Source organism: Ctenopharyngodon idella, chromosome 5, assembly GCF_019924925.1.
Source record: "Ctenopharyngodon idella isolate HZGC_01 chromosome 5, HZGC01, whole genome shotgun sequence".
NCBI lineage: Eukaryota > Metazoa > Chordata > Actinopteri > Cypriniformes > Xenocyprididae > Ctenopharyngodon > Ctenopharyngodon idella.
In genome coordinates, this window is record NC_067224.1 from 42,507,328 (window position 1) to 42,522,597 (window position 15,270).

General features: G+C 34.6%; 1 protein-coding gene across 5 annotated transcripts in view; it reads left to right on the plus strand.

Moving 5' to 3' along the window:
- The window catches only part of LOC127512727 (colorectal mutant cancer protein), an 83,695-nt gene extending 68,686 nt beyond the window's left edge, over positions 1-15,009 (plus strand). For all 5 annotated transcript variants that reach the window (XM_051893930.1, XM_051893931.1, XM_051893932.1 and 2 more), the window contains 6 exons: positions 1,411-1,594; positions 5,371-5,605; positions 7,233-7,445; positions 9,852-9,943; positions 10,319-10,441; positions 11,984-15,009. In XM_051893930.1, the coding sequence (XP_051749890.1) occupies positions 1,411-1,594; positions 5,371-5,605; positions 7,233-7,445; positions 9,852-9,943; positions 10,319-10,441; positions 11,984-12,164 (1,028 nt within the window). In that variant the 3' untranslated portion in view covers positions 12,165-15,009. The remainder of the gene's footprint in view (positions 1-1,410; positions 1,595-5,370; positions 5,606-7,232; positions 7,446-9,851; positions 9,944-10,318; positions 10,442-11,983) is intronic.
- The last annotated feature ends 261 nt before the right edge of the window (positions 15,010-15,270 follow it).

Sequence of the window (15,270 nt, forward strand, 5' to 3'; positions counted from 1 at the left end):
CTTATATTTTTTAGCAAATAACATTTTAATTATAATATTATATTATATTATATTATATTATATTATATTATATTATATAAATTGCAACAGCCAACAATACATTGTATGGGTCAAAATGATCGATTTTTCTTTTATGCCCAAAATCATTAGGTTATTAAGTAAAGATCATGTTTCATGAAGATATTTTGTAAATTTCCTGCCGTAAATATATTAAAAATGTATTTTTGTGAGTGGATATGCATTGCTAAGGACTTCATTTGGACAACTTTAAAGGCGATTTTCTCAATATTTTGATTTTTTTTGCACCCTCAGATTCCAGATTTTCAAATAGTTGTATCTCGGACAAATATTGTCCAATCCTAACAAACCATACATCAATGGAAAGATTATTTATTCAGCTTTCAGATGATGTATAAATCTCAATTTTAAAAAAATGACCCTTATGACTGGTTTTGTGGTGCAGGGTCACATATTATATATTATTATATTAATATTATCATTATTTTTACTTCGAGAGGTACATTCTACTGTACATTAGTAATATATTTCTGTCACAGAGACACGCAGAACATGCAGACTTCATATTTAAATAGTCTTTTTGCAGTTTAATACTCAGACACTAATCCATGTGGCTACCTTTGATTTATTCATCCACAATTCCTTGACATTCCATGTTATACTGTAAATTCCCATTATGACTGCATCCCATGATTCACTCTTCATTTTCCACATTGCTGAAATCATCGGGCACTATATAACCAAACACAGAAACCTTTCTAAACTAGAATTCAAAAACTTTATTCGTCCTGCTTCATATCTGATGAATTTGCTACTCTAGCGCTCTTAATTTCCTGTTTATTTCTGCGGTGCTGCTTTGAATCAATCTGCATTGAATAAAACACTATAGAATTAAATCTGACTCGACTTCATCCTCATGAGGTTTGAGCGTCATTTAAAACGCTCGTTCTCCACTGCTTCATTAACTGATTGTGAGTTATTAGTGTAATTAGTTTCTCTCCGCACACTGAACATCTGAACACATCCACACCGCCGCTGATGATGATGATGGAGAAATTAAAAATAAATTATTCACTTATACAATGTGAATTTAGCATAATCTGTTCCTGCAGGTTCATCTCAGTATTTAATTTATAAATATTATCTTTGTCTGTTTGATTATTTTTCCTTTTGTTTTCAGCTCTGATTAACATATTTTACCATATTTACATCCACTCTGTAGAATTGCACAGAATTTCCTACTCCGTTTGTGTGTGGATCTGATTATGCGCTCCAGTAGTGCTAACGCCGCCATGGTTTTACTGTAGAATAGTGATTTATTTATAGTGAAATCATCAATATGCTGATCATTCTGTCCAGTGTTTTCACGATGATGTGTGTGTCTGACGGCAGGAGAGCAGGCGGGAGAAGAGAGCATCACTCAGATCCTGAAGAAAGCTCACGACAGCAGGAAGACGGCGGAGAACGCGGCCAAAGACCTCCTGACCCGGCTGGACGGCAGCTGCGGCGCTGCGTTCGCGGTGACCGGCTGCAGCGTCCAACCCTGGGAGAGTCTGTCGTCCAACAGCCACACCAGGTGAGAGCGGCTTCACCTCCAAAGATAGAGACGTGCGTTAAAATGCTTTTGATTGGAAGCTGAAAGACCTGAAGGAAAACCGTCATGGACTGAAGGGGCTGTGAGTGTGTAATTCTGCAGGTTAGTTTTCATCTCTCTGACGGTCTGTACGTGGTTCTGGTCCAGTGGTTGCCCATGACAACACACTCTCATCTGAGCTTGTGTGTGTGTGTGCGCGTGTGTGTGTGTGTGTGTGTGTGTGTGCAGTTTCCCATGAGCCCTAATTTAGATTCACTGCGTCAGAGGAGGATTTCAGCCATAAAGTGAGATGCAGATCACGGTTTCTTACAGGGATAGATTAATTACTATTATTGTTATAAAATAGTTATAAAAATGTATTGTAAAAATGAATATTGTAAATATTATTTAAATGATTTAAACTATTTATTAAAAAAATTAATAATCATAATTACTCTTATTAAAACCAATTGTATAAATGTACTAAAACAATCATTATTAATAATTTCTCTTATTGTTAAAATAATTTTAAACATTTTTGGTAACATTAATTAAGTTTCTCTTATTGTTATTAATGTAATTATTTAACATTTATAATAATAATAATAATAATAATAACATCATTAACAACCATCATTAGCATTTATAATAATAATAATTACTATTATTAAAATAATTTTAAACATTTATTATAAAAATTAACAATCTTAATTCCTCTTATTGTTAATAAAATAATTTTAAACATTGTAACTAAGTAGTAATTACTTGTATTATTAAAATAATTATATTTATTATAAAAATAATTAATGATAATACATACTCTTATTAAAATAATCATTAAAATGTACTATACTATAATGTACTATAAAAATAGTTTTAAAAATAATAGATTTTTACTTATAAAATTAAAATAGTTTATGACTGACTTTTTCATTCTGTGAAAGATGAAGTTAAATATAAAAAAAATGCCAATTTTTCAGTATTTTTTATTTTTTGTTATTAATATACATTAGTGGTGTGTTGGTCATTGTGAAAGTGCAGTTGAATTGATTTAATGCAGAAGAAGCTGTTAAAGTCAAGTCACCTTTATTTATATAGCGCTTTTTACAATGCAGATTGTGTCAAAGCAGCTTTACATTGATAACTGGTATATAATTTTGGCTGCACAGCAGCTCTAGAAGAAAATGCTGTCAATGTATGCAGATGCAAAGCACTGTTATATATAATGTCAAATGTAAAGCTGACGATCTGATATCCTCTGGATTAATAAAGGACGTGTTGATGTTGAGATGACGATTCTGACATGATCAGTGTGTGTGTGTGTGTGTGTGTGTGTGTGTGTGTGTGTGTGTGTGTGTGTGTGTGATGATCAGCCAACAATCTGTATCGGCCAATAAAGGCTATTATCACTATCAGCCATCGGCCGATTGTTTAAAAACTGCTGATGGTCAGGGCCGATTATATCCTGTCAATCAAAAGGGTGTGGAAAAACGTGTCAGACTGCAACTCATACTGTGTGTGAAGAAAATCACTCTTGTGTTGAATTTTAACGCATTAACAGTTTAAAAATAGTGACATTAAAGCAGGCTCTTTTTGACCCTATGAATCACCCGTAGTTCAAGCCAGGTCTGCGTTTTTATTTTTATTTTTTGCTACATCAAATATTATTTGTAGCGCCTCCCATCCAATAATCGCAAAAAGATTTGTGCTTTATTACTTCTGATAATAACAAAAGTTTCAGTTTTCAAATTCTGTCCATTTCATCATGAAATTCAAACAATAAATGGTGTTTTGACGCTCTTAAACGTGACGTGTCAGATCGCTGTAACGCCTCAGCTCAGGCGGCAGCTCGGAGCGCGAGTCTTTTCTTCCTCTTCAACACAAGTTATCTCTCGAAAAACATGCATGAACATCAAAGGTATGTTGAAAGATATAGTACAACTTACCAGAATGTATCACGTCTCATGAAATCACTTTATTTGTGCTTCAACCGCGGAAAGACGTCAATAAAACAGCTTGTGAGCAATATGTCACATCATTTACCTCAAGAATGTTTTCCAATGTTCACAGTTCCTTAGCTATCGACATATAAAAACACTAGAGAGGAGCTCATGAAGACAACAAATGCTTATGAAAACTACCTTATGTGATACTTTTATACAAACATTTCAGTTTTTATTTGAGTGTAATTATTATATGTGAAAATAAACAGCAGCTGAATACAATACCTCTGCTGTTGTAACCTCTAATATTGTAGTGTACCAAATGAGAGGTTCCCTGTATAGTTTGCAACATTATTTGGGAGAGATTTTGGTTTTTTTCCTTAAGAAAAACCAAACTATCGGCATCAGCCGATATCATTCTGAATAATCGGCTATCTGTATCGGCAGAGAAATTTAATATCGGTGCATCTCTAGTTTTATTGCATTTATGTAATAGTAAAGCTTTTATTTATTTTTTTTCTCTTAAGTTTTAAATTGGATTTTTAGGTGCATTTTAGATTTTTTTTAGATATATATATACACAGTCAAACCAAAATGTATTCAGACACCTTGAACATTTCATTCATTAATACAGTTTATTCACTATAGTTTAAAAAATGGTAATAAAATATGACAAGATCTCAGAGTTAAACTGTGTCAGAAAATATTAATCTTAATTATGTCAGATAACACTTAAGCAAAACATGGTCAGGTCAAAGTGTCAAATAATTTTTGGTTCCAAATTTTTATTAATTTTACTGTATGAAGAGTTGAATTATTTCAGTTTACTTCATTTTGCTATCCTCACTTACATAAATGAACTATAGTGTCCTGAACCCACTAGTACAAATATATCAAAAATGTCTGAATAATTTATGGTTTGACTGTGTATATATATGTGTGTGTGTATATATATATATATATATATATATATATATATATATATATATATATATATATATATATAAAGTAAAAAATAAATAATAAAAATTACATGTAAAATATTTATTTATTTGAGCTAATAATAAAGCTCTTATACATCAGTCGATCCTCATGTCAGCAGTATCAGTGAATCTGAACTGTTCTGATCCGTTTGTTTTTCCGGAACATTGAGGCTTCATCTGTTGTCCTGCAGGGAACGGATGGGATTTCAGACTCACTGCAGCTTCTCCAATATCCAGACATTGATTTTTCCCCTCAATCCTCCATTCAGAGTTCTTCATCCAGAGCTCTGAGCTGCTGACAGATGAAGAGAAATGGACTGATCTTCTGTGTTTCTCCTGAAAACAGTCCTGCTAAACCAGCTGGAGTTGCTTTATGATAACACTGTTCTTCTCTTATTCAGGTGTTCAGCGTCCGGCTTTCATTGTTTTATTGCAGTAATCTTGTCTTGTTCACTGAAGTGTTTAAATGATTATGAATATCTGATGTGTTCTGGCTGAGATCCACGAGGAGCAAACGAGACGTGCAGATCAGGGTTTATAATGACTGACAGAGCTGAGTGTGTGTGTGTGTGTCAGGAGTGTTTCCATGCAGATGGAGGTAATTGGGATTGTCATTGTAATTAGGGACCTCACTAATTGAGGGTCGGAGAATTGGGAGAATCATTTGGAGCCGTTTTCACGCTTCATTGTGACCGTGTGAAGACTGGCTGGAGGCTGGAGGATCATTATAAAACATAAAAAATAATTAAAAATATTAATCCATATTATTGTTATTAAAATGATGATAGATATTTATTATAATAATTAATAATTATTTTTCTCATTAAAAATGAGAGTGTGTGTGTGTTTGCAGCACCACCAGCTCGACGGCCAGCAGCTGTGACACTGATTTCTCCAAAGACGACGAGCAGCGGTTGAAGGACTACGTCCAGCAGCTGAAGAACGACCGGGCGGCCGTCAAACTGACCATGCTGGAGCTGGAGAGCGTCCACATCGACCCGCTCAGCTACGACGTCAAACCTCGCGGCGACTCGCAGAGACTCGACCTGGAGAACGCTGTGCTCATGCAGGAGCTCATGGCCATGAAGGTAAACACACCACCGCACTATAACTGATGTTTACAGGTGAATCCCATGAGTCTTTACGGAAGCTACAGCAGATCAAGCAGTTTCACCATGTTTGACTCTCAGTTTCCTGGTTTGTTCTGCTGTTGTTCTCCATCAGAACACTGTTTCTTCTGGTTTTATCTGTCAGTGACCTTCAGCTTTGGCAGCAGCGTGCGTCTGAAATGAGAGTCGTGAGATCAGTTCAGACATGATGAGAGATGATGTCGATATGAACGGCTCTGTCAGCTGACATTTCTACAGGCAGACACACACACACCAGATCAGTGTGAAATACTGAATGAATAAATGAGCTCCAGAGGTTCACTGTTTGATACAAATATAGTAGCAACTTTGACTTCTAAAATTCAAATACTTTTGCAGTGTCTCTGTCTGGGATTCCCAAACTTTTCAGCTGAATTTTAATAAATTATCATCAACACATTCCCATGTTCACTGTTCTGTCATGTCAGTTAATGGTCACATGACATGCATGTAAACAAATAAAATATTTCATTTTTTAAATTATTTACTTTCACGTTTAATTTATTTATATTTTATAATTAGTAAGCATTTTATTTTTTTATATTGACTGATTTTAATGTTATTAAAAATATTCATATTTTTAATGTTTTCATGATGTTTCATATATTTCAGTGTTTTATGTTTAAATTAGTTTTGTTTTAATTTATTTCAAATAAAATATTTCATCCTTTTTCAATATCATTGATATTTTGATCATATTTCTTATTTTTGTAAATGTTTTATTTTGAAACTTTTTAAAATGTTTTTTATCATTTAAAATAATTTACTTTTGTTGTAAAAAATAAATAATAATGTTCATATTTTTACTGTTTTATTTTTATTTGTTTTTATTTATTTATTAATTAAAATTATTTTCTTTTTAATTGAATTATATTTCATTTTTAGGAAGCATTTCATTTTTTTATTTTTATGTTATTAAAAGTATTCATTTTTCATAAGTGTTTTATTTTTAAATTCTTTTATTTTTATTTCAAATAAAATGCCATATTTTAGTGTTTTAGTTGTATTATTTTAAAATAATTTTTAAATTTTATTTAAAAAATATTATTTGTATTTTTCATATTTGTATAATTCATATTTTAGTAAATGTTAAAATTATTTATTTTACTTTTGTTAAAAATATAATTATATTTTTTCATATTCATGCTTTTATTAAGTGTTTTATTTGGATTATTTTAAAATGATTTTGCTTTTGTTTAAAAATAATATTCATATTTTTCATGTTTTTATAATATTTCATATTTGTTACTATTTTTTAATTATTTAGTTTTCCATTTTTATTAAATAATTATTAGTGTTTCATCAACTCACAAAGCCCCGTTTGGAATCGCTGCTGTAGAGTTTTTCTCATGTTAATATAGATAATCATGTGAACTTCTCCGGCATCAGACACGGTCCGACAGCTTCAGTGTTGATGAGTGTGTGTTTGTGAGCCGTGTCGGAGTGGTGAGATGTTTTCTGCTGTGATTTGACGTGTCAGGATGGGTTCTGCATATGAAGGTCTGTGAGATGATGAGATGATTACTTTCAGAAGCTCTGAACGCAGATTTTCTCTCCGTATGTTCAGGAGGAGATGGCGGAGCTGAAGGCTCAGCTGTACCTGCTGGAGAAGGAGAAGAAAGCGCTGGAGCTGAAGCTGAGCACGCGTGAGGCTCAGGAACAGGCGTACCTGGTGCACATCGAGCACCTGAAGTCTGAGGTGGAGGAGCATCAGGAACAGAGACGCCGCTCGCTCAACTCCACCGGCAGCAGCGCTGGAGGAAAAGACAAGAGCGGGAAGGTAAACGACAGTAAATGACGCACAGCACAACATACGGTCAGATTTGGAATTAAACCCAATCATTCTGATGACAGACTTTGGTTCAGGTGTTTAAGAACCACCAAACCAACATTTGATATGCTGTGATGCGATTGGTCAGCTGGTTAGTCCAGTTATCCAATCACAGCCTCTGCCGAGGTAAAATCTTTTGTTGCACATCAAGAGATTTCCATTGCCTCAATTGAGCGCATAAACACTTATGCAGATTTTTTATAATTTATGCACATCTTGCCATTCCCATCCAGCATCCCAAAATGTGCATAAAAATAGATGGAAGGAAACATAGCTACTGACACACCTGTATTAGTTCTACTAATTGTTAAATATACAAATAACATGATTTGCATAAAATGTCATTACTATGAAATATATATTGAAGGAAACAAAGATTTTGTGATGTTTGGCTGCAGGTTTGAGGTCACAGAGTCACAGTATAACACTGCTTACATTTAGTTGCTCTAAATTGATTGATTGATTGATTGATTGATTGAGTCTGTGTGGTTTTATAATCCATGCATGCTTCGTCGTTGATGGCATTAATCAGCAGTGAGACAGTCTGTCCTCCAAACACACTGTACCTGTCTGTATGTCTGTGTGTGTGTGTGTGTGTGTGTGTGTCTGTATGTTTGTCTGTATGTCTGTGTGTGTGTGTGTGTGTCTGTATGTTTGTCTGTCTATGTATGTCTGTCTGTCTGTATGTTTGTCTGTGTGTTTGTCTGTCTCTGTCTCTCTCTCTCTGTGTATGTATGTCTGTATGTCTGTCTGTCTGTGTGTTTGTCTGTGTCTGTCTGTCTGTCTCTCTCTGTGTCTGTCTGTATGTTTGTCTGTCTGTCTGTATGTTTGTCTGTCTATCTCTCTCTGTGTCTGTCTGTCTGTCTGTATGTTTGTTTGTCTCTGTGTGTGTCTGTCTGTCTGTCTCTCTCTGTATGTTTGTCTGTCTGTCTCTCTGTCTATCTCTCTCTGTATGTTTGTCTATGTCTGTCTGTCTGTCTGTATGTCTCTCTCTCTGTGTCTGTATGTTTGTATGTTTGTCTGTTTGTCTGCATGTTCGTCTGTCTCTCTGTGTCTGTCTGTCTGTCTGTTTGTCTGTATGTTTGTCTGTCTCTCTGTCTGTCTGTTTGTCTCTCTCTCTGTGTCTGTATGTCTGTCTGTTTGTTTGTTTGTCTCTGTGTGTGTGTCTGTCTGTATGTTTGTCTGTATGTTTGTCTGTCTGTCTATCTCTCTCTGTATGTTTGTCTATGTCTGTGTCTGTCTGTCTGTCTGTCTGTCTGTCTGTATGTCTCTCTCTCTCTCTGTGTCTGTATGTTTGTCTGTATGTTTGTCTGTCTGTCTGTCTCTCTCTCTGTGTGTCTGTATGTTTGTCTGTCTCTGTCTGTCTGTCTGTGTCTGTCTGTATGTTTGTCTATGTTTGTCTGTCTGTCTCTCTGTGTCTGTCTGTTTGTCTGTCTGTATGTTTGTCTGTATGTTTGTCTGTCTCTCTGTCTGTTTGTCTGTCTGTCTGTCTGTATGTTTGCCTGTATGTTTGTCTGTCTCTGTCTGTCTGTCTGTCTGTCTGTATGTTTGTCTGTCTGTCTGTATGTTTGTCTGTCTGTCTCTCTGTGTCTGTCTGTCTGTCTGTGTTCCTCTCCAGCAGCAGCTGGTGTGAATTTTTAACTAGTATCTTTGCTCTCCTTCACCTCCGCCTCTCTTCCGATCGATTCCTCTGCTCTTTTCTTCTCTCGCTCCGTCTGTGGGTGTGCGAGCGGGTTCAGCTGCTGTGTCTCACACGCGATGTTCACTTACAGTCGCTGCAGATCCCAGAATGCCTCATCAAACCCGTGACCTTGGTTTTGCTTGCGCAGTGCTCTCCTGTATACTCTTTTATTCATAGGCACCAGATATGATTCAGTTGTTGTTTTTTGGTAATTATTGTGATAGTTGCATTTACATTTATGCATTATAATTGTTAAATGTAAATGTAAACCTTGAATGCAGTGTATAACGCAACTTTCAAAAGAGCAACATAAGCAGTTTTGTCAGTTCACTAACTGTTAAATACGCAAATAACATGTTTTGCATAAAACTTGATTGCCATGAAACTGTCCATCATAAATATTTGGCTGAACAGTGAATTGTGATTGGCTGTCTCATGGTTGTGATGTCATCAACATGCTGAGTTCTGATTGAACTGTTTTTGATGTTTAGTTTAAATAATTAATCTCTTTGGATGTGGAGAGGAAGTTTTAAGCCCTGAAAGAAACATCAGAGTCTCTGATTTCAAACGTGCATTTTGGGGAAATGAGAAAAACAGACATGTGAACCTGTAATATGTGATTGACTGTGTGTGTGTGTGTGTGTGTGTGTGTGTGTGTGTGTGTGTGTCTGCAGGACTCTGGAGATTCTCCAGCAATCAGTCTGTCTGATCTGAGGAGTCTGAGCGACAGCGACCTCGCGGCGGAGCTCACCGGCGCCCTCAGGAGGTCATAATTACATTTACTCATTTAACCCTGTACAGCCTGACATGAGTATCATATTTGATGCATCAGTCTTTTATGGCTCATATAGTCTGATATAGTGAGAATATGAAGGGAGAAAACAGCTCTGTTTTATTCAGAGGAACAAACTAAACAAAAATATCAGCATTATTTAATAGTTTTAATAGTAACTTTAATAGTTAACAAGAACAGCACTGGCGCTCACAAGTGATGGTGACGAAATTAAGAACTGCAGCTCTGCATGTTCACCTCACTTTGTTTTGTGAACTAGACACATGAAATGTGTGTTTAAGTCATCATGTGACGTGTGTGTGTGTGTGTGTGTGTGTGTGTGTGTGTGTGTGTGTGTGTGTGTTACAGAGAGAAGAAGCTGAAGGGTCGTGTTCAGGAGTTGGTCGCTGCGTTAGAAAGACTCACGAAGAGCAGTGAAGTCCGTCATCAGCAGTCTGCGGAGTTCGTTAACGACCTAAAACGAGCCAACAGGTATAACACACACACACACACACACACACACACACACACACACACACACACACACACACACAAGCTCAAAGCAGCTCAAATGTTTGACTTGATTTGAAGAAATATCATTAGTTATTATGACATAATTCAGTGGATTGGCTCCAGAAGCTGTAGATGTTCTCTCATCATATCCTCCATGTTCTGCCGAGCGACGCCCCCTGCTGGTCACTGCAGCGTGTGTGTTTGAATACAGGCCAATGACAGTCAGCAGACTCTAATGTCAGTCTCTTCATGCTGAATAGATCTGTGTGTGTTTACCAGAGCTCTTTTAGTCTGGTTTTTATACTATTATAGTATGTATTCATATTTTGAATTAGCTTTGATTTTTATGTTTTCAGTTTAATTTTAGTTTGTTTAAGCAATTTTGTTATGTGCGTTTGTCATTTTTATTCATTCATTCATTCATTTATATTTACTATTTATTTTTATTTTAGTTTGTCATTTTAGTACTTTCTCATTTTTTAAGTTTTTGTCTAATATTTATATTTTATTCTATATGCTTTTGTCATTTTTATTCATTTTTATAGTTCTATTTAGCTTTAATTTTTTGTAATTTAAGTTTTAGTTTCGGTGATTTTAGTATTTCAAATTAATTTCTGAGTTTCATGTAATTTTCATGTAGTTTTTTAAGTTTTAGATTGTCTAATATTTGTTTTTTTGTTATGTGCTTTTGTCATTTTTATTAGTTTCTAATTTTTATTAGTCATTTTAGTTAGTTGACAAAGCAATGTTTGGACTTTTGTCATTTTTTTTAAGTTCTAATTAGCTTTTATGTGTTATATAAGTGTTTTAGTTATAGTAATTTTATTTATATTTTAATAATTATAATTTTAGTACTTCAGCTTATTTCAGTTTGTTGCCAATTTCTCATTTTCGTTTACATTTTTTTTTTTCATTTAATTTTTTTTTTTTTGTTCTTTTTGTCATTTTCATTAATTTTATTTATATTTTTAACTTTTTTTTTCATTTTTTGTAATTTTAATACATCAACTTATTTCAGTTAGTTGCCAAAGCAGTTTCTCATTTTCATTTTTTTTTTTTTTTGTTTGTTTTTCATCTACTAAAAACGTAAAAATATAAAATTTATATTTTATTTTATTTCAGCTTTATTTCAATAAACTGAAAACAATGTATAATAGTTTTAATTCTTCAGTGTCAGTGTTTCTGAAACGCCTCCATCTTGAGTTTTCTTCACAATATTCCTCATTTAAATAATTAATACGCAGAATAAAGGGGCGGGGCCTGGTTGAGTTAGTCAGTAGTGTTGAAAATGGCAGTTATGGTAAGGGGCGGGACATTTCCCAAACACCAATCACAACACACTGCTCCAGTCGACCAATCAGAGCACATGGTGCTTTTCAGAAGGCGGGGCTTCATAGGGACAGGAACTAAATCTCTTAATAAACAGTCCCTGCAGATAAACAAACACTATCAGTGCAGTTTCAGTCGTAGTTTCTCAGCTCAAGCAGGATATTAATGATGCCGTGTGTTTGTCTCGTGCAGTAATCTGGTGGCGGCGTATGAGAAAGCCAAGAAGAAACACCAGAACAAACTGAAGAAGCTGGAGTCTCAGATGATGGCGATGGTGGAGCGACACGAGACGCAGGTGCGGATGCTGAAACAGCGCATCGCTCTTCTGGAGGAGGAGACGTCTCGACCGCACACCAACGAGACCTCGCTCTGATACACACACACACACACACACACATGCGCGCTTCTGGACATTACGGAGCGTGTTTTGAGGACGTTTGTTACTATATTACAGTATTTCACTGCAGATTCTTCCATGAAAACTTCTGGACGTCACTGATGGAGCAAAACACAAGCAGCAACACAACAGGAACACAGAGAAGACGTTTAACAGGATGTTCACGCTGCTCTTTTACATGCAAAAAAAAAACAGACTGTCAGGATACAAAAAGTTATTAAATGTTCCGTCAGTCGTATGACACACAAAAGTCTCCGCATGAAACGACGGATCTGGTTTTGTCAAGTGGGAATAGTTGTCATGTTTTATACTATTCCGTTTTTCCAGTTTGTAATTATGAGGTGGACAGAGACTAGTTTTTATGCTTTTGTTAGTGATTATGAACACAGCAGAAATCCTCTATCCATAAGACACAGACAGCCGCAGCACAGACTCAACAATACTAACAATATAAAATCTCTGGAGAGACATGAGTGAACGCAGAGAAATTATTATTTTGAGCAATACGTTTCCTTTATCTGCTCTTCATGTTACTGTCCTCAGTTGAACCAGGACGAATTCAGCCACAGATGAGAAAACTCATCATTTACACAAAGTATAAATGTCTAAATTCAGGCTACAGATTCACAAACTTCAGATTTATCGAATGTATAAACCTCTGAAATATAAACTTCATTTATTAAAACTGCTTAGACAACATCGATTCTTCAACGTATCATCACTCAGTTTAGGATCTGTATATTATTTTATCAGTAACTCTTAAAAAGGTCTCATTTAGTTAATGCATTAATTAACATGAACAAAAAAATACTGTATTTATTAATCTTAGTTAATGTTAATTTTTTTTTCATGTTCACACTGCATTAACAGATCCAGCAGATTTTATCCCTCTGGTGCTCTTCAGTCATTTTTGACAGAAAAATTTTACGTTTTGGTTTTTTAGATTTTTTTTTTTTATCTTCATCTGAATTTTTACGAAACTTCGTAAATATTTTGGCACTTGTGAACACACAAAAATCATGGACATGATTCGAAAAGGTTAAATGGTCCTGAGAAGAACAGTCACACGTCATGTTTGCAGTCAAAAATGGAAATGAATGTGATGCGAATTTCATCTAGTGGAAGTGTTCAGTACTGCGCCCAAACCAAATATTACTAAAAGCTCATTTTTTGAGATATCAAGCTCAAATTTGGAACACAACTTGTTTAGATTTATGGCTTTGATTTTCTCACAGTTGTAGAGTAAAACATGCTTAGGAATAGATATATTTCATATAAAAATAGTATCTTTGTGCATTTTTCTTAACAATAAACTTGAACTACTAACTTTAATTTCACTTTTTTCTCAGCAATAATCTGCCGTGTGTTCTTCAAAAAGAGACCAAACTTTCACTGGAAATGTATTATCAGGTCTATGCTCAAAAACTGAATAAATGGATGCATAAATATAATTTAGTACCATAAAATCCCAAAATACAAAACATTATAAAACTAAAATATAGAACATTCGTTTAATTGAAATAAAGTCATCCATGTGAGCAGCACCAGAGGGTTCAAATCTGTTAGAGGTATTGTTCAGTGTTAGTTCATGTTTACTAATGTAGTTAACTAATGCAACCGTAATGTAAAGTTTTATCATAATATAGTTTATTTTTGTAAAATTTCAGCATCACGTTTGTTTTTGCTGATCCCGAGCAGCTCTTTTTTGATTTTCTATATTTAGGATCTGTTTTGCGTTGATCATTCCTGTTGTTCCAAACCAGTTTAGTGAAAAATACTGTGAAAAAATATTTCATTTGTTCACATGAAATTTGATCCCCCCTTTTCATTTTCCTGATCAGCCAGATGAATGAAAATCCTAAGATTTTTTTGTTTTTGGATAAATTCATAAAGTGCATAAGAATTGTTTACCAAGTGCAATGCTTAAAAAATGTAATTATGAACACTTTTATTTTGATTATTTTTCAGGCTGGAAATATGACGACAATCTTCATTTTTGTGTGAAATGTTCCTTCTGATGTAGTTTTCCAGAGGAGCGTAACATCACAATATCACATTTCAGTTTATGCAAAAAAAAAAACAGGCTGTTTAGTCTCAGCGGTTTGATTTTCATCAACACTACAGAAGCACTTTTCCACAGTCTGGTGGAGCGGATCACCACATTGCCTTCTGACTGACTTTTTTCCCACTGATATTTATTTTTCCCTCTCCTGCTAAATATCAACAAGACCTCAAACTCCACGGTTTTACATGATACTGCAACTGTTTACACGCTTGTGCTCCAGAGGTGTTCGTCCCAAACGTCACAGGCTCGGTGAAGAACCTCCTTCCTTCGATGTTATTATGCATAAACAGTTTTCATTCATATTGATCACATTTGGTGAAATATTCAATGCAATAGAAATGTATTCTCTCGTTAGGGCCGTTTGAGTGCCGATCGGCCCACAGAAAGATGTGAACAAGCATTTAATAAAATAATTCATATTCATGCTGGACGATCAAATGTAAAGATTTACATTTTCATGGTTTTTCAGATTTACTTTGCGCATCAGTAAATAAAGGAATAAATAGATGGATGTAGTTTCTTTCCTCAGAAAACCTGGAATGATTATAAGAGATGATGTAAAGACGTCAAGACTGTCCTTCCTTTTATGAAAAGTATATACATATCCATTTGAACCGATGGGCTGGAGAAACTATAAAGGGTTTGTGAATTGTACTTTATTTGCACAGATCTGTTTATGAATCAAATCTTTGCAATCATTTTGTTTTATTTTAATACAGAATGTATTTGTTTATATAATAAAGAAATAATGCAACACTTCATGTTAATGGTCCCTTCATTCCCTGCATTTGTTTAATTTGGATTTAAACTTTTTTATAATTTTTAAGCACTATTATTCCAGCTGTATTTCTGCTGTTAAACATTTAATTATGAAAAATGAATGTTGTAGGCTGAAGTTCATTGATTAGATGCTGAAAAACAGGAAGTTTTCATGAAACATTCAAAGTATCAACTTTTTTCCTTAGAAAAACACACTGATAAATCATACATCAAGAAAAAGTTACATTCTTATGCGTG